Raw genomic sequence first — 20,498 nt, forward strand, 5'->3', positions numbered from 1 at the left:
TAAATTTATTAATATTTTCATTCAATGTTAACGAAACGAAAATTCATTCAATGTAAAAGAAAATTAAGAATACATTTCAAGATTGAAATGTATTGAGCTATTTTAGGGCTTTGTTTTACAACTGATTCAATGCACCCCTTACACTAAATTTCAATCGTTGATGAAAAATAACACTATCGCATCCACACCACTTATAATAATATTCAAATTATTATATGTTTTATTATTTTTGAAATATCATTTATTAAATTCTTATTTTAAAAAATAATACGGGTATTTATAGTTTTGTGAAATTGTAAGTATTAAGTCTTCCGACAACCTTTACTCTGATACAATGTAATTGGCCGCGATCAAGAAGTTGACGGCCAATCTATTTTTAGTAAAGGAAAACCCCTCTTGTGACGTCACACAAAAACCTCCTATATCGTTATGCCACAAAATATAGTTAGAATATCAGTATTCTCCAAATTCTTCAATCGTTTCAGGTGTGGAATCAATCGTTTAAGGTGTGGAATCAATCGTTTCAGGTGTGGAATCAATCGTTTCAGGTGTGGAATCAATCGTTTCAGGTGTGGAATCAATCGTTTCAGGTGTGGAATAAATCGTTTCAGGTGTGGAATCAATCGTTTCAGGTGTGGAATCAATCGTTTCAGGTATGGAATCAATCGTTTCAGGTGTGGAATCAATCGTTTCAGGTGTGGAATCAATCGTTTCAGGTGTGGAATCAATCGTTTCAGGTGTGGAATCAATCGTTTCAGGTGTGAAATCAATCGTTTCAGGTGTGGAATCAATCGTTTCAGGTGTGAAAGGCTTTATAATTATATGAATTGTTAATCGTCATCAGATGCATAAAATCCATATTTAATAGCATGGCAAATGTTCATTATTACTGTTTCCTCGCAAATACCATAACCACAAAAAACATTTGCAAACCCGAAAATATTTTTTTCAATTTGGTCAATTTCTTAAAACGAATTTGGTAGTAAGGGGCTTGGTGCAAAACACAAAAGTCAAATATAGGTTACCTAGTACGGACAAACATATGAATTGACATCAACATAAACTAAACAAATACAGTAAAATTAATGTTTTTTTATTGTCATTTACGACACATACCACTTTAACAAAGAAAGCATCCATTCAATATACATAAAATAATGTTACACTTAACAGATTTATAATGATCACGATTTAATTGAAGGTCTGCCATATCAATAAGTTAACAACTATTAAAACCCTTGAAACAAAATAGGCCTATTTTATAACCATATCAATCAGAATGGGTTATAACTGGATAAAACAAAAAAGATTTTAAAAAAAGAGCTTAATATGACTTTTTTTCAAAGTCTAAAAGTCATATATATTTGACTTACCCCTGCATTATGTAATACTTAATGTTAAACTCTATCATTACCTTTATACAAGTGCGCCCATGAATTAAGCCATTCCTATAACACACAAGCCAAGATATTTGACATGAAGTATTGATACACATATAAAACGATGGACCACACAAACTTACATCCATATTAAACAATAATATTTCCACCCTTCTTTAATTCAATTAAACTAGTGATTAGCTGAGCTAATAAATCTTTACCACAAATGACCATGCACAAACAACACTTGTGGGCTGACTTGCATGCAAGACATGGTTCCATAGGGAATTGATGCCCCCACATTCCACTTTAATGTCTAAAAACTCCACTTGTATGAATCACACTCTGTGTATGGCAAAATTAGACTATTTACATTTACGTATGCCCTTACCTTTAAGGTACAAAACACTTGCCACTCATTCTCATTCTCCTCAAGGTAGTCAATTGAAGTAAACTGAATGAAAATTATATAGAGCCTGGACAAGCCGTTTTAAAGCCAAATTTACCTTTGACCTCTAAGTGTGACCTTGACCTCTGGATAGGGAGACAGAATTTACACACTTGTGGTTGTCATAAGTGGTAAGATACCTTAAAATAGCATGATGAAAGACAAAGATACAGTCTAATAAGCTGCTTTTTGGCAAAATAATCTTTAAAACGTGACATCAAGCTTTGAGGTTAAGCAGCAATGTGACCTTTGATAGATGAAACACATTGTAATATGATGGTTTACAATTGTGCAGGGTTTACGTTCGTGCAAATTTATTATAAAAATCTATCAATACAAAGCAAAGTACGGCTGAGACAGGATATTGAGCAGTTAATGCAACTGACAGACAGTATGACATCTACTTAAAGCGTCCGTTGTAAGTGTATAAAAAAAGAGAAACTCAAATAAAACAAGACTATTGTCAAGCAATACAAGTCCCCTACCGGCACCACCATTGTCATTATATATATATATATATATATATATATATATATATATATATATATATATATATATATATATATATATATATATATATTTGTTGTTATAGCAACCAAATTTTTTTATTTAGGAACAAAATGAAATGACGTGGATGCATTTGAGTCAGAAATGAAATTGGCCTATACATTGGGAAAGCAAACATTCATACCAATTTCCATTGATTCCAAGATTGGAATGAAAAATGTGGCCTCTAGAATGACAACAAGCTAAAAGATGTTGACACAGTTCACAATTTCCCACAACCCTGGACATGGGATGGCCACTTTAGCTCGCCTTGAGAACAAAGTGCTAAGGTGAGCTCAGAAAAGAAACATTTAAAGCGAGATAATACTATTTATCATTTTATATAAAATGTGTAAAAAACTTATTAAACATTTTATTTCAATAAAAATTAGAATAAAAGTTGAAGAATATGTGTCGAAAAATGCGTAATAAGCCTGATTTTTTATTCTGAAATTCTGAAAATGTCTTGCCAGCATGTAAATTATGCATGTACATAGTGAATCTAAATTTAGTTTAACGGTTCATTTTAAATTCCTGCAACGATATCTATTCATACGACACACGAACACGTACTAAAAAGACGAATGCTTTGGTTATTGTAGGAAAATATGTACAAAATATCTTCGTCACAATCGGCTCGGGGCGCTAATTTGTCTTTGCTTCATTTTTTGAAATTCGTCTTCAATGTATAATTGTTCTTGCCTATTTTGTGTTATTGTCACATATTTTATCAATATATTACAATTAAACACTTATAAACAAGATGCGTTTGTGAAACACAATGTCCCCCTATATGACATTTGACCTTGGAGGATGACCTTGACCTTGTGAAGGATGACCTTGACCTTTTACAACTCAAAATGTGCAGCTCCATGAGATACACATGCATGCCAAATATCAAGTTGCTATCTTCAAAATTGCAAAAGTATTCATAAAATAAGCGATTTGGGCCACATATATTTGACCTCTGACCTTGAAGGATGACCTTGACCTTGACCTTTCACCACTCAAAATGTGCAGCTCCATGAGATACACATGCATGCCAAATATCAAGTTGCTATCTTCAATATTGCAAAAGTATTCATAAAATGAGCGATTTTGGCCACATATATTTGACCTCTGACCTTGAAGGATGACCTTGACCTTGCACCACTCAAAATGTGCAGCTTTATGAGATACACATGCATGCCAAATATCAAGTTGCTATCTTCAATATTGCAAAAGTATTCATAAAATGAGTGATTTTGGCCACATATATTTGACCTCTGACCTTGAAGGATGACCTTGACCTTTCACCACTCAAAATGTGCAGCTTCATGAGATACACATGCATGCCAACTATGAAGTTGCTATCTTCAATATAGCAAAAGTTATTGCAAAATGTAAAAGTTGGGCCAAACAGACCAACAGACCAACAGACAGACAGGGCAAAAACAATATGTCCCCCACTACTATAGTGGGGGACATAAAAATCGTATAATCTCGCTTTAATACATTGCTTTATATAAATAGAGAAAGGGAAATCACTCATAAGAATGGACGTATGGACCCAAAACAGTACACAAACAGGTCTAGACAATAACTTCCATACAAAGAGTCATAACAAATCCAGCAAATAAAAACAATAACAATGTAAAGAAAGACATTTTACATTAAATGAATACAAAGTAATCAATATTATACTATTCAGAATGCTAAAATAATTTGGAAAAAAAAGATTGAAGCAAACTTGCAATGTAATGTTCAGAAATAAAACACATAGTGTAGTATTAAATTATATGTTGTAGACAATGTGATAAACATCTACCAGGAAGATTGAGTAGCAAATTTAAAATTTCATAAACTTTGGCTTGGTCTATTTACTGTAATAATCGATAGTGCCTTTTTCACTACAACATAATGTTAACAATGCAAGTTTTAACATTTGTCATTGATAAAACTCGAATATCACAGTTGCAAAAAAGATGCACGTGAACAAATGTTAATATTTGTACAAATAACAATTAAAGCTGTATCAGGCCATGATGCATACTACGTGAATCTAAATTAAGTTTAACGGTTCATTTTAAATTCCTGCAATTATACCTATTCATACGACACACGAACACTAACTAAAAAGACGAATGCTTCGGTTATTGTAGGAAAATATGTACTAAATATCTTCGTCACAATCGGCTCGGGGCGCTAATTTGTCTTTGCTATATCTTCGTCACAATCGGCCCGGGCGCTAATTTGTCTTTGCTACATTTTATGAAATTCGTCCTCAATGTATAATTGTTCTTGCCTATGTGGTGTTATTGTCACATATTTTATCAATATATTACAATTTAACACTTATAAAAAATCGTATAATCTTGCTTTAATACAATACTTTTTATAAATAGAGAAAGGGAAATCACTCATAAGTATGGACGTATGGACCCAAAACAGTACACAAACAGTTCTAGACAATAACTTCCATACAAAGAGTCATAACAAATCCAGCAAATAAAAACAATAACAATGTCAAGAAAGGCCATGATGCATACAAGTTAAAACTCACATTCTGAAATAAACTATAATATATAGTTGAATATAAAATATTAGTAAAATATATCTTCTTTTTTCAATTTTAAATACTTGTACAACTAATAAGGTATCACCGATCTTGATCTGACTGGGATGCCAAATGAAATACAGGATACAAAAAGTTAATGGAGTCATACACATTTTTATTAACCCTTTCAGTGCGGGAACCGAATTTTAAAGGCCTTTGCAAACAGTTTGGATCCAGATGAGACGCCACAGAACGTGGCGTCTCATCTGGATCCAAACTGTTTGCTATTCTGATAGTATTCTTTGAAAAAAATGAAAGAAAATGCTAATTTTAGAAATTCAGCAGAAGACATCTTAGCAGACGACAAATTTCCCAGCATGCAAAGGGTTAAACTGCTTTTTGTTTCTTTGTTTTATGTGTGGTATTCATGTACTAAGACTGTTGAGACAAGCAAAAGACCAAGTGCTATAAAATGGCTTCTATTCTGCTGAAGCAGCGTTAGTTTCACTATGCTTGTATCATTATCAATTATTTTCACATATTGGATAATACTCTGACTTAACAAGTTTATTATGTTTGCTGCTAATCAGAATCTTATAGCTGGAAATGAAGCCTTTAAAGCTTGTATCTAGTGTGAAAAGTCTGCGTGTGTGTGTGTGTATTTCAAAATTTATCACGTCTTTCCGTGCCTGCGGCTGCATTAAGTGTGGATTGGGTATGAACTTTTTTTTTAATTTAAAGTTGTTTTTATAAAGGGATTACTTACAGGCCAAAATGTGTATCTTAAAGTGTTTAGGATTATATACTTTACATGAACATATAAATCAAGTCACTATTAACAATCATAAAGGTCCCATGAACTTGAAATGTGTTTAAATGACTTCATAAGTTTATTTTATATATTTACAATACTAAAAGCCTTGTTAACTAAAATGCATTTTAAGAAGTGACTTTTGAAAATTTGAAATATTAAAGAAAAAATTCAAAGACACAAGAAAATGTAACTAAAGTAGTAAAATAGTCCATACATATATGGAAACAACTGACATCAAATAATGTCACAAAAGCCTACAAAGATAGGTGTATTATGCCATGAAATTGTGCATGAAAGTATTCCGCTAAACCTATTCCTTCTTTGGTTTCTCGGAAACTGCATCATCAAAGGACTGTCCAAATTCATTTGTCCTCTTTTTGTCAACTGGGTAAAGCCTGCAAAGAGAATGGCATATTTTTAAAGATTCACTTCCCAAGAAGTCCAACTTTGCAGATGTCATTCTTCTGAAATTTTACTGACCAAAGTACAAAACCCGCATTCATATGGTTCAAATTATAACGATTTGGTAATTATTAAGCATATGGTTTCTTGGCATATGAAAGCTTGGTAATGCATCTGAAGTACATAAAAAACATCCTTGAGTTTGGTGAATACTCCGTTTTATTTCACAAGTGGTAAAACAAACTTTTGCTTTTGTTTAGTCAAAAGTAAATAATATTTGTTTATTGAGCAAAAACTATTTTTTTATTTAATGTTTGAATACAAAAACAACTAAACAGCCATATGATTAAGTTTGTGTAAATGACACCATCAAAATATGTGCTAAACAAGTTTATGATATTTGTGGTAAGGTACAGTTAAGTATATATTGTATTCACACTTAATGCTTTAAAATACAAACCTAATAATAATAATGAACTTCATTTCTTACAAAAGAAATACTAGCAGCATTTGCTTTCCATTGCTCTGAGGACCTTCTAACCCTTTCCCACTTAGAAGCAAAGTGAAAATGGTTATGTGCAAACAGCATAAAACCAAAACAGCCTAGGAGTAACTCGCAGTCTGTTCAGGTTGTATGCTGTTTGCTGCTCATCAGAATCTAAATGTTTGAAATGAAGCCTTAAAAACTTAAATCTAGTAAGAAAGGTATTAAATTAAATATAACTTTCTTAGGGACTACAAATGCGTAAAAACATGTATCTAAGTTGTAAAGGTTTAATATGCAACAAAAACTTCTGTTTTGGGGGCAAAGGATTCACTTCAATTCTATTGTTTGCAGTCTGAATAGCAAATAGCACATTTCAGTTACTCCTATTCATGGGGCAAATAGATCTACCTGCATGTGCGAGAATGTAAAATATTGATCTTATAATTATCAGTATGGCTACACAAGGTCTCTTGCATAGCATTAGTTAACCCTTTCCCACTTAGAAGCAAAAGACAACAGCTATGTGAAATACAAACCTAATAATAATAATGAACTTCATTTCTTACAAAAGAAATACTAGCAGCATTTGCTTTCCATTGCTCTGAGGACCTTCTAACCCTTTCCCACTTAGAAGCAAAGTGAAAATGGTTATGTGCAAACAGCATAAAACCAGAACAGCCTGCGAGTAACTCGCGGTCTGTTCAGGTTTTATGCTGTTTGCTGCTCATCAGTTTCTAAGGTTTCGAGATGAAGCCTTTAAAACTTAAATATTGTAAGAAAGGTCTTAAATTAAATATAACTTTCAAAGGGCCTACAAATGCATGAAAATACATATCTAAGTGTTCAAGGGTTAATAACATGACCTAGTTATATATAGCTGTAAGCAGATAATTCTTTTTTTTTAATTAGTGGCTCTCTAGAAAATTTGCGTCTGTAAATTGTCATCCAAGTTAAGCCTGTGCAGTCCAACCAGGATATATATAGAACAAGACTATTGCCAAGCAATATAGTCCGCTACCAGCTCCACCATTGTCAGAAATTCAACCATTGTCAGAAAAAAATTGTTGTTGCCATAGCAACCAGAATTGTTGATGTAGGAACAAAATAAAATGACGTGCATAATGTCCATATTTCCATCTATCCATGTTTCAAGTTTCATAAAAAAAAATGTTAAGAACTTTTAAAGTTATCGCAGGATCAAGAAAACCACCATTTTCAGCAGTATTTCTAGTCTATTTGTTGCCATAGCAACCAGAATTGTTGACGTAGGTACAAAATGAAATGACGTGCATAATGCATATTGTCATCTATCCATGTTTTAAGTTTCATGAAAAAATATTAAGAACTTTTAAAGTTATCAGAGGATCTAGAAAAGACTGATTGACTGACCGACCGACCGACAGACAAGACAGACAGACAGACAAGACAGACAGACAGAGCGCAAACCATAAGTCCCCTCCGGTGAAACCCGTAGGGGACAATAACAGGTTACTGCCTGATCTTTTTGTAATATATCAGGCAATAATATAACGGCGAGACCTACCAAGCAGTTATTTTATTTGTGCCGAGCCTGATATATTACAAAAAGATCAGGCAGTAATCTGTTTTCTGTTTATCATACCTCTACATCCCAGATTTTAAAGAAATAATGAAAAACTCGCTACGGGCGCTTAATATTTAAAAAAAAAAATTGCTGTTTGTGTTGCATTTTGTGATTAAAATATATAACATTCTTGGTATCAAACTGGTTGTTTTGTTGAATCTCATTCAATTTTACTAAAAATGAATACTTTATAGTTGATTCCCAGTAATATAACCATCCTCCACACATGACATATAATGATATAAGAACTTCCTGTTGACCATGATATAAACAAGGGCTGTTTGTAAAACATGAATGCATCCCATATGGGCTGTCCGTTGTAGTGGCAGCCATTGTGTGAATACGATTTTTGTCACTGTGACCTTGATCTTTGACCAAATGACCTGAAAATCAATAGGGGTCATCTGCGAGTCACGATCAATGTACCTATGAAGTGTCATGATCCTAGGCAAAAGCGTTCTTGAGTTATCATCCGAAAATCATTTTACTATTTCGGGTCACCGTGACCTTGACCTTTGACTTTGTGACCTCAAAATCAATAGGGGTCATCTGTGAGTCATGATTAATCTACCTATGAAGTTTCATGATCCTAGGCGTATGCGTTCCTGAGTTATCATCCGAAAACAATTTTACTATTTCGGGTCACCATGACCTTGACCTTTGACCTAGTGACCTGAAAATCAATAGGGGTCATCTTCGAGTCATGATCAATCTACCCATGAAGTTTCATGATCCTAGGCGTATGCGTTCTTGAGTTATCATCTGGAAACAATTTTACTATTTTGGGTCACCGTGACCTTGACCTTTGACCTAGTGACCTCAAAATCAATAGGGGTCATCTGCAAGTCATGATGAATCTACCCATGAAGTTTCATGATCCTAGGCGTATGTGTTCTTGAGTTATCATCCGGAAACCATTTTACTATTTCGGGTAACCGTGACCTTGACCTTTGACCTAGTGACCTCAAAATCAATAGGGGTCATCTGCAAGTCATGATCAATGTACCTATGAAGTTTCATGATCCTAGCCCCAAGCGTTCTTGAGTTATCATCCGGAAACCACCTGGTGGACAGACCGACCGACAGACCGACAGGCCGACCGACAGACCGACCGACATGTGCAAAGCAATATACCCCCTCTTCTTCCAAGGGGGGCATAAAAAGTATATCAGGCAATGTTATATCAGGCAGATATCAATGCGGTGGTATGATAAAATCAAGGACAACACTTTCCGCTTTAATGAAATGTTTTGTATTAGAGAAGTCTCCTCTAAACAAAAGTCAAGGCAGAAAGTGTTGTACTTGATTAGCCTGTACAGACTGCACAGGCTAATCTAGGAAGACACTATACACACATGCATTAAACCCCGTTTTTTTCCAGAGCAAGGTTTTTTGTATTGCTTCTTAACCCATTTATGCCCAGTGGACTCTCCCATCCTTCTAAGTTGGATAAATTTATTTCCAAAATTAGGGATGTCTGGTATACTTATTTCTATATTTAGAACAATTCTTACAGAAATTCCTTTAAGCAAACAGCGTAGACCCAGATGAGACGCCGCATCATGCGGCGTCTTATCTGGGTTTACGCTGTTTGCAATGTCCTTTTTTCAGGACGCTAGGCATGAATGGGTTAATAACAGTTATGCTGATAATTTATGTTGATCTTTGTGGAATTAGATTGTGACATTTTGATGTATTTACATTCTCTTTCATAAAATATCCTAATAAACATATGTTAATTTATAAATACCAGACCCCCACAGAGGGTGTAGAAATTGTAACTGTTTGGTGATGTGCATACATGTATACATAAAAAAAATATTTTTTTAAGAGCTTGTCAGGTGTATAATTGATATACTAGCAGATGTAAATCTTCAAAATAATTTTGGTTGTATGTATCATATCTGCTAGTAAAATTTATAATTCATACACTCACAATAATTATTGTGCACTTGATTGAATATTTTATTTATGAAATACCTCAAGTTCTTAAGAGGCTTGTTGTTATTAGTCTCTATTTACATGCTGAGTGATGAAACATTAAAAACAAGCAAATTTGTTGAATTGATATCCCCTGCCAATATGCTTCTGAACACTCATTACAAGTTTCAATGAAATCCGCCAAAGCACTTCAAGATATGGCTCTGGACACACAAAAAAGCATTTTGTCAAGATACAAAGGACCATAACTCTGTTATTATCAGATGATGTACAATGCCATTTGGCTTGCATCATCCTATTATCCATATATATACTCATACCAAGTTTCAATGAAATCCGCTGAAGCACTTACAAGATAAGGCTCCGGACGGACAGAAGGACGGACGGACAACACCAAAAAAATATTCCTCCGCCTATGGCGGGGGATAATTATCACAGTAAAATCTCTGCATGTCTTGAAGGAACTGATTATACCCACAAAGAAATGGAGCTGGTCATCTTGTACAAAAGTTACTGTAAAATCCAGATTAGTTTCCATCCGAATGTATGCTTATCAGATTACAATAGTGTTTTCCATGCCACCTTTCCAATTCAATTATGTTAACATTTGGGTATAAAAAGAAAAGAAAACGATTAATACATATCATTTATCTTGTTTAAAGCACTCTTTAATTGTTTACCTTCAACAGTTTACTTTTTAAGGGGCATTTCAGTTGATCCGTATTGTTTAAATTTCAATTCTGTGACCATACCTCTTTGTTGTAAACATGTTGTATTACAATACCAAACAGTTATGGATAATGTACACCTTGCTTCTGCTTTGATCAAGTTGCCGCAAACACATGAACACCCTTGTCTATCGGAAGAGCCAGTAGCAGCCCTTACAAATTATGATTAAAATCCATAACCCCATTTATTGTTATCCAACATGGGATAACCCAATTAATATGCATCCATGAGAAAAAAATATGGGTATAAAATGTCTCAAAAGTATCTCATATGATAAGAAGATAATAGGCATCACATAAAAATATTTCTTTGAGGAAAGTGAGAAAAAACAAGAGATGTGTTTGTCAGAAACACAATGCCCCCTATTGCGCCGTTTTGAAGCCATATATTTGACCTTTGACCTTGAAGGATGACCTTGACCTTTCACCACTCAAAATGTGCAGCTCCATGAGAAACACATGCATGCCAAATATCAAGTTGCTATCTTCAATATTGCAAAAGTTATTGCAAAACTTTAACCTTGACTTTAACCAAGGTTAAAGTTTTGGGACAGAATGACAGACAGGCCAAAAACAATATACCCCCAATCATTTGATCCGGGGCATAAAAATTGTAAAGTGAGAAAACATAACCATTTCTACTCCCACATGAGCTCAGGAAAACATTCACTTGCGAAGAAACTCACTGAGAAAAATATTGCTCAGTATAACCGTAAACAAAGGAAGATCGTCAGTAATCCACACAGGGTGGGCATTATCACTATTTCAAAGGTCTATGTTGTTTGCTTTTCTCTCACAGGAGGTAATAATACAATGTTCAGGATCACTTGACTGTTGGGTTCCCAATTAAATGTTAATGGATGTAAACACACCTGTAAGTGGTGCTTTTTCAAATAACTTTCTAAAACATTGTTTCTTAAGAATTTCAACGAGTGCATAAAAGACAGATTTTTATGCTGCTTATGGCAGTGTGAAATACATTGGAATTACTTTATTAAATAAGCCTGTGTTCTTGCTAAAAAATTCCTTAGGTACTGCACGGTTGTGCTTCACGCAATGTGAAATTTTGTCACGTATTTCAGACATATTCAAGGATTTATTCTTCTACCTTAAAATATCGGCACAAACTGCAAGAAAAACTGTCTGTAATGCACTAAAGATTTTTGCAAAAGGATTTCAATAACTTTTGAAAAAATAAAGTTCATAACGATTTTGTTTACATTCTGTCCAGCCCATGTGTTACCCCTGAAAACACCATTGATTCTGCACCCTGTATAACTTAGATGTAAACATGATACCAGACTTGTAAACAAGTCTCATGCCAAGATAAACAAGACTATTGCCAAGCAATATAGTCCTCTACCGGCTCCACCATTGTCAGAAATTCCAACATTGTCATTTGTTGCCATAGCAACCAGAGTTTTTGACGTAGGAACAAAATGAAATGAGGTGCATAATCTCCATATTGCCATCTATCCATGTTTAAAGTTTCATGAAAAAATATGAAGAACTTTTACAGTTATCGCAGGATCCAGAAAAGTGCGATAAACATACTGATGGACTGACAGACTCACAGACACACAGAGCACAAACCATAAGTCCCCTCTGGTTTCACCGGTAGGCGACAATAATATAAAGATATTAAATTTAAAATCAAAACAAGATGTGTTTGTGAAACACAATGTCCCCCTATATGATGTTTGACCTTGTAGGATGACCTTGACCTTTCACCACTCAAAATGTGCAGCTCCATGAGATACACATGCATGCCAAATATCAAGTTGCTATCTTCAATATTGCAAAAGTATTCATAAAATAAGCGATTTGGGCCACATATATTTGATCTCTGACCTTGAAGGATGACCTTGACCTTGACCTTTCACCACTCAAAATGTGCAGCTCCATGACATGCACATGCATGCCAAATATCAAGTTGCTATCTTCAATATTGCAAAAGTATTTATAAAATTAGCGATTAGGGCCACATTTATTTGACCTCTGACCTTAAAGGATGACCTTGACCTTGACCTTTCACCACTCAAAATGTGCAGCTCCATGAGATACACATGCATGCCAAATATCAAGTTGCTATCATCAATATTGCAAAAGTATTCATAAAATGAGCGATTTTGGCCACATATATTTGACCTCTGACCTTGAAGGATGACCTTTACCTTAACCTTTCACCACTCAAAATGTGCAGCTTCATGAGATACACATGCATGCCAAATATGAAGTTGCTATCTTCAATATAGCAAAAGTTATTGCAAAATGTTAAAGTTGGCACAAACAGACAGACCAACAGACCAACAGACAGACCAACAGACAGGGCAAAAACAATATGTCCCCCACTACTATAGTGGGGGACATAATTAATGCTCCAGTGTAACAAGCATTATGATGTGCAGATATTTTAAGTTGAAATAAATATATTTCTTTTATACCTAATGATAAAATATGACATTTCTGCAGTGAAATAACAGCAGTGAAAAGAATAACTTGTTATTTTCACCGTTGAAAAGAACAAATTTTCTGAACTCCTTTTTCTATTTTTAGATTATCTTAAACAATTTTATATATTTTTCTATGTTCAGGAGTGAATTAAAATCGACATTCCACCGAGTCCAACACATTTTCTTTTATTTTATGCTTTTTCCCCATTTATTTACATTGTAAAAGAGTTTTACTGGAGAATTTCACACTAATGACGTCATTTTGTGTCTTGAAATGTATTGAGGCACGCCACGGGAGAAACTCCGAGAAAGGGTAACTTTTCAGTAAAAGGGAAACAGCTGTTAATTATTTTCTTGAAAAGGGGGCATACAAGAAACAGAAAATTTGTTCACGTCAGTGTAAGATCGTTTGTTATTTCACTCGTGATCATAGAAAAAAAATATTTTCTATGATCACTCGTGAAATAACAAACGATCTTACACTGACATGAACAAATATCCTCTATGAGCCTTGCTCTGTGAAAAGAGGTCCCCGCAGGCTAATCAGGGACCACACTTTCGGCTTTTATGATAATTTCTGTTTAAAGAAAGTCTCTTCTTAGCAAAAATCCAGTTTAGGCTGAAAGTGTTGTCCCAGATTAGCCTGTGTATAATGCACAGGCTAATCTGGGACAGCACTTTATGCACATGGATTAAACCCCTTTTTTCACAGAGAGCGGCCCATATATATAACAGATTGTGGGCTTTATATGTTGTGAGGCCTAGTGTTATATAAGCAATACTATTACTATACTACTATGCACAGTAAATATGCAATATACAAACCATCTCTGGTACAGGTAGACTAGGAACACCACATCGTCACGGAAACAAGCAAGCCTGTGGGCGGTTGGCATGGTGATAATGAAGGCAAATATGTCGTCGATAAAGGTATTAAATGCCTGGAAAAAAAGGAATAATTGTTATTCAAGTTCCTTTCGCAGAATTGTTATTCAAGTATAGGCAATATGCCTTTAATAAAATACTAAAGAGTGGGTTGATAAGAATTTCTCTCCTGTAAATGTTTCTTGAGTTTCATCATTTGAATATATCTTGTACTTTTTGCTGATGTTATCAAAATAATTAATCACACTGCTAAATAATAACAGCAAACATTTCTAAAGGAGATACTATTATGCCATTTGGATATAACTATATTTATTTATTACATAACCCATGCCTTAAATAAATAAAAAAATCTTACTTTATTTTTTTATTATTTTTAGATTTAATTAAACAAAAGAATTCTTCTTATGACGATTGGCCAAATTTCAGTTTCATATGGCAAGGAACAGACATTGATAATAATTAAATCAATAATTAAATTAGCCCCCAGTGTAATCATTTCTATGTGAACCTTGTAAAGGGCATGCACAGAAAAACAGATGTTTTGTATGCCATATACATGTATCAACATGTTTTGAGTAAGTTTAAATGGAGACAGACAGAGAAAATTATAACAGTTATTTAAAAAATCCAAGCTCTCTCTCTTTTGAAACTTTGTCAAATAAATGCATATTACATGGCATTTTATATATTTAACAAGAATTCTAGTGTAAGAGATAGGATGATGCTACCACCCTATGCGAAGAAATATTTAGTACACAGAAAATGCACACTTTGTTATCATATTTTATTGGTAATATAATTACTGAACAAGAAATGGGTTTGTCAGAAACACTATGTCCCCTTCTGCGCCGCTTTGATTATATTTTTTTTTACCTTTGACCTTGAAGGATGACCTTGACCTTACACCACTCAAAATGTGCGGCTCCATAAGATACACATGCATGCCAAATATCAAGTTGGTATCTTCAATATTGCCAAAGTATTCATAAAATGAGCGATTTTGGACACATATACTTGACCTCTGACCTTGAAGGATGACCTTGACCTTTCACCACTCAAAATGTGCGGCTCCATGAGATACACATGCATGCCAAATAATTATCAAGTTGGTATCTTCAATATTGCAAAAGTATTCATAAAATGAGCGATTTAGGTCACATATATTTGACCTCTGACCTTGAGAGATAACCTTGACCTTGACCTTTCACCACTCAAAATGTGCAGCTCCATGAGATACACATGCATGCCAAATATCAAGTTGCTATCTTGAATATTGAAAAAGTTATTGCAAATGGCAAACAGGCCAACAGACCAACGTACAGACCAACAGACAGGGCAAAAACAATATGTCCCCCACTATAGTGGGTGGGGGACATAAAAATTGTTAAAAGTACAACATGGTTTTTGTTAAATAATATAATGCTCATATACTTGCATAAATTAATGTCCACAATATACAATTAACAAGAGGTTTGCCTTGCCATCTGATGGGCATGTTCATCATAATAACAACCAATCAACAACACACTGTAAAATATTATTTTGTGACAAATATTCATTTAGTTTAATTTGTATTTCTCTTAAGATATATTTTTACATCATCCACTGCGATAGTGATAATATAGAGAATAATAGGTTGGTGACGTGGATGGAGAATGGTTATCTGGCAAGTCGGAGGAAGTTATCAGGTGAGCCGAAGGTGAACCCGATAAGATCCTCCGATGAGCCATATAACCATTCTCCATCCACGTCACCAACCTATTATTCTATTTATCCTGTCACATTTACAACATTCGTTGAAATGCTTCTACAATATATAGTTTTCCAGTATTTTGTGTTTAAATATTAAATATGGGAAAAAACACGCCGCAGCAAAAAATTGTGACGTCACGTCATGCAAAACGCTTAGGCTAGCTTCCGTCTTGTTAAACAACACAGAAATCGAGTCAATCTTTATTAATTCAATACACAAAGACGAAATTATGCTGTTAAAATAATAATTAAAAAAAACAGTACTTTACACGTATGTTGTAATTTTTTTAATTGAAAACAAGTATATTTTATAAATAGACAAGGGACAAAATTGTCACAAAACCAGGTTTTCATTGTGAAAAAAAAATCTGATAAAGGGAGAAAATCTCAAACTGAACTTTTGAAATGACCAAAAATAATTAACCCCCTTTGTAAGTTTTTTTGTTTTTTTAAATCTATTTTTAGTCGTGGCGACCTTGACATTGGAGATATTGACGTGATTCTTTCGTGGGACACACCGTCCCATGATGGTGAACAAATGCTGCCAAATGATTTTAAAATCTCACAATGAATGACATAGTTATGGCCAGGACAAGCTCATTTATGGCCATTTTTGACCTTTGAACTCAAAGTGTGACCTTGACCTTGGAGATATCGACGTAATTATTTCGCGCGACACACCGTCCAATGATGGTGAACAAATGTGCCAAATGATTTTAAAATCTGACGATGAACGACATAGTTATGGCTCGGACAAGCTCATTTATGGCCATTTTTGACCTTTGAACTCAAAGTGTGACCTTGACCTTGGAGATATCGACGTAATTATTTCGCGCGACACACCGTCCAATGATGGTGAACAAATGTGCCAAATGATTTTAAAATCTGACAATGAACGACATAGTTATGGCCCGGACAAGCTTATTCCGCCAGCCCGCCAGCCCGCCAGCCAGCCAGCCCGCCAGCCAGCCAGCCAGCCCGCCCGCATTCGCCAATCTAATAACCAGTTTTTTCCTTCGGAAAACCTGGTTAAAAATAGTACAGGTGTGCGCATGCGCGGACAGCAACTGACGGATATTCGAGGTCATGTGGTCATCTAGCCTAATATCTTTTGGGATATTAGGTGACCTGGTTATCGGGCTGATTTAAAGGCATGTGACAGGATAAATACCTTTACTTGGTTGTAATCATTTGCAAATGCCCTTAAAATGCATTGAGGCTCTTGTGCTTACATTTGGGACATACACGCATACTGAAATACTGAACTAAATGATGTTTAAACTCAAAAGGTGTGTTATTCCTGTATTCCTAGCCCATTGCACAATTATGATGGAGATTTCTCTGTTCATATCATACCTTATACATGAAAGCTCTCCATGGAAGATGTGCAACGGATTTCAGCTAAAATAAAATAAAAAAACCAAAATGTGAATACAGCCAAGATATAAATTTCATTGTATAAAATTAATAAAATGAAATCTGAACCTCTAGCCATATTTACTAATTTAAGGCAATTTTACTATAAGACAGGGGGATTAGCAATTTGCCTACTTACTTCTTATTATTCCATTGACTCCAAATAAATCTTACATACTCTATTATAATTATATTCAAAGAATTAACAACATTTAATAAATCCAACGTAAAAATCGACCTCGAATGTTAAACTTATTGCCCTTTAGAGATTTTTAAACATTCCTTCCTATAAGTCAAATATTTGGCAATTACGAAATGCATTTGATAACATATCGATAATATGTTAATGAAACTATAGAAATTACAAATCAGAAGCATATTTTTCTACCTTTTGAGAGGTTTAATTAAAACAATGTTTTTCTGCACACATGAGCAAGCAAGTCACACTTCATTAGGTGACTAAACAAGAGGGCCATGATGGCCCTGTATAGCTCCACTGTTTTTTTCATGCGAAAAAAGCGTGCAATGCGCATGGGTTGAAATGTACTCAAGCATGTGACTTTCTCTTTCTATCCCTCGTCCCACTGGGCGCTTAAAGTTGGAAGGGTGAGCATTTTTATATATGGAAAACGTTACTACGGTGTTAACTAAACAGACTAAAAAGCCTGGGAATTGTCGCACAGGTCCTTTGCTTATAACGTAGGTACATTTATCTCTCCAAAAGATATTGTCGCTCTTTCTATTTCACATATTTTTAGATGATGAAGATCAAATCCACGCATTTTCTACAAGATTTATGAAAGTTCCTTTATTCAATCATGAATCTTTTTCCAAAATTTCAAAAAGTGTTTGTAGGTTTCAAAGTTTCTGTTACTTATAGAGTTCATGACATATGCAAAATACTTAATGACGTAGATCACCTGATCTTTACTTCAAAGTTCAACAACTTCCTGTGGCCATGTTTTTTGACTAATCAAATTTTCTTGAACAACTTTTTAATGGGAGCCTTCAAGGGATAAATTTGGCCCCAGGGGCATAATTTGAACAAACTTGGTAGAGAACTAGAAGATGTCACTACATACCAAATTTAGTAGCCCTAGGCCCAATGGTTATGGACAGGAAGAATATTAAAGTTTGCACAAAAGAGGCTTTATATAAGCATATGAAAAGTTTTGTGACCCCCAGGGAAGGGTCAAATTTGAGCCCAGTGGAATAATTTGAACAAATTTGGTAGAGGACTATTAGATGTCACTACAAACCAAATTTAGTAGCCCTAGGCTCTATAATTATGAACAAGAAGATTTTTAAAGTTTGCACAAAATAGGCCTTATTTAAGCATATGTTCATTTTTGTGACCCCCGGGGCAGGGTCAAATTTGACCCCAGGGGCATAATTTGAAAAAACTTGGTAGAAAACTTTAAGATTTTAATACATACCAAATTGGTAGAAATAGGCCCAATGGTTATGGACACAAAAAATTTTAAAACCCTGGGGAACAGTCAAATTTGATCCGAGGGGCTTAATTTGAACAAACTTGGTAGAGGACTATTAGATGTCACTACATACCAAATTTGGTAGCCCTATGCCATACGGTTATGGACAAGAAGATTTTTAGCGTTTGCACAAAATAGGCCTTATTTAAGGGTATGTTCATTTTTGTGACCCCCGGGGCAGGGTCAAATTTGACCCCAGGGGCATAATTTGAACAAACTAAGTAGAGAACTTATAGTTGTCACTACATACCAAATTTGGTAGCCCTTAGGCCCTACGGTTATGGACAAGAAGATTTTTAAAGTTTTCACAAAAAAGGCTTTATATAAGCATATGTTCATTTTTGTGACCCCCGGGGCAGGGTCAAATTTACCCCAGGGGAATAATTTGAACAAATTTAAAAGAGGTTCACCCCAGGAACATTTGTGAGAAGTTTTATCACAATTGGACTTGTAGTTTAGGAGAAGCAGATGTTTGAAGAAAAAGTTAACGCACGCACCCACGGACGCACGCACGCACGAGGGACACAGGACCATGACATAAGCCCCGCTGGCCTCTGGCCAGTGGAGCTAAAAATTAAATAAATAATTATTTTCAAAATCTGGTGAACAGGAATACAATATGGAAGAAAAACATACTTATAAAATCTTACCTTATAGTTGACGAACAGTTGTGGCAGCATGAATAGGAAGCCAAAGGCATAGACCCCTATTATGAGAAAATGGGAGAGACACACTGAAATCCTTTTACAGTTATTGATATATTGTTTTCACACAGCAAAATTGAATTGATGGGTCTTAAAATTAAATGATCCTAGTTCCTTTCTTTGTCTTTTGTTTATTTAATATCTTTAAGATCAATGAACACTGCCTACTATTATGCTATATAAAATCTTCCAATAACAAAAAGTGCTATACGAAGGTTAATTACAATAGGAAAACCCTAAAACAAATAGCATTGGTGTAAAAACGTTACAGCCACACATGTAACCAAATCAATTTCATCTAGGGTTGAAATTGTGGCTATTGCTATACGGAACACTGTTTTTGTATGGGTTAACATTATTGTAAAAAATATTTTTGAATTATTTCTTGTTTTTGAGTATTCATGTGGCATTAAATACAAACCGTATGCAACTGTTTAGCATCTAAAAATCCTTTCACAATGTCATCTTGTTTAGTTTTAGGACTGATCTCGAATCATGATCGGATTCCTTCTTTCGTGTTACTTTGCATAATTAAGAGTGCACTGTGCTTTCTATTAGGTTCACTCGCCATTATAATAGATAACATGCCATAACTTTAAAATCATGGGCAAACCCCATTCTTTCCTTGACGCAGTTACATTCAGTTATGTATTGCCCCACATTCACTTTCATTTTTGCATGCTGTCATTTCATTTTTTTCTTTCTGAATGGCTAAGAGCAGGAAATCCTAGCTTAAGCTCCGCTTATAAATAACGTAATGAATGTTCATTAAAACTACATCAAGCTCCCGTCACTGCGAAAAGTCAATCTTTCATTCACTTGTAAATGTTCGGATATCAGTGCCGGAATTCAAATGGAATATATTGTCCGACAAAATTTAAATGAAATACTATGTATCTCTTGAAATA

At 34.6% G+C, this 20,498-nt stretch overlaps 2 protein-coding genes across 4 annotated transcripts in view; one reads left to right on the forward strand and one right to left on the reverse strand.

Annotated features, from left to right (window-relative positions):
• Positions 1-1,077: 1,077 nt before the first annotated feature.
• LOC127856222 (lipid scramblase CLPTM1L-like) overlaps positions 1,078-20,498 on the reverse strand; it is a 53,287-nt gene continuing 33,866 nt past the window's right edge. For 2 of the 3 annotated variants that reach the window (XM_052392301.1, XM_052392300.1), the window contains exons 13-16: positions 19,537-19,592; positions 17,334-17,378; positions 14,163-14,278; positions 1,078-6,118 (exon numbers count right to left, since the gene is read on the reverse strand). In XM_052392301.1, the coding sequence (XP_052248261.1) occupies positions 6,034-6,118; positions 14,163-14,278; positions 17,334-17,378; positions 19,537-19,592 (302 nt within the window). In that variant the 3' untranslated portion in view covers positions 1,078-6,033. The remainder of the gene's footprint in view (positions 6,119-14,162; positions 14,279-17,333; positions 17,379-19,536; positions 19,593-20,498) is intronic. The other variant, XR_008037914.1, reaches the window with a different exon arrangement.
• The window catches only part of LOC127856221 (heat shock 70 kDa protein 12A-like), a 138,404-nt gene continuing 135,031 nt past the window's right edge, over positions 17,126-20,498 (forward strand). The window contains exon 1 of the mRNA XM_052392298.1: positions 17,126-17,144. The gene's annotated coding sequence lies outside the window, so the exon portion shown is untranslated. The remainder of the gene's footprint in view (positions 17,145-20,498) is intronic.

The sequence above is a fragment of the Dreissena polymorpha genome, chromosome 13 (genome assembly GCF_020536995.1).
Source record: "Dreissena polymorpha isolate Duluth1 chromosome 13, UMN_Dpol_1.0, whole genome shotgun sequence".
NCBI lineage: Eukaryota > Metazoa > Mollusca > Bivalvia > Myida > Dreissenidae > Dreissena > Dreissena polymorpha.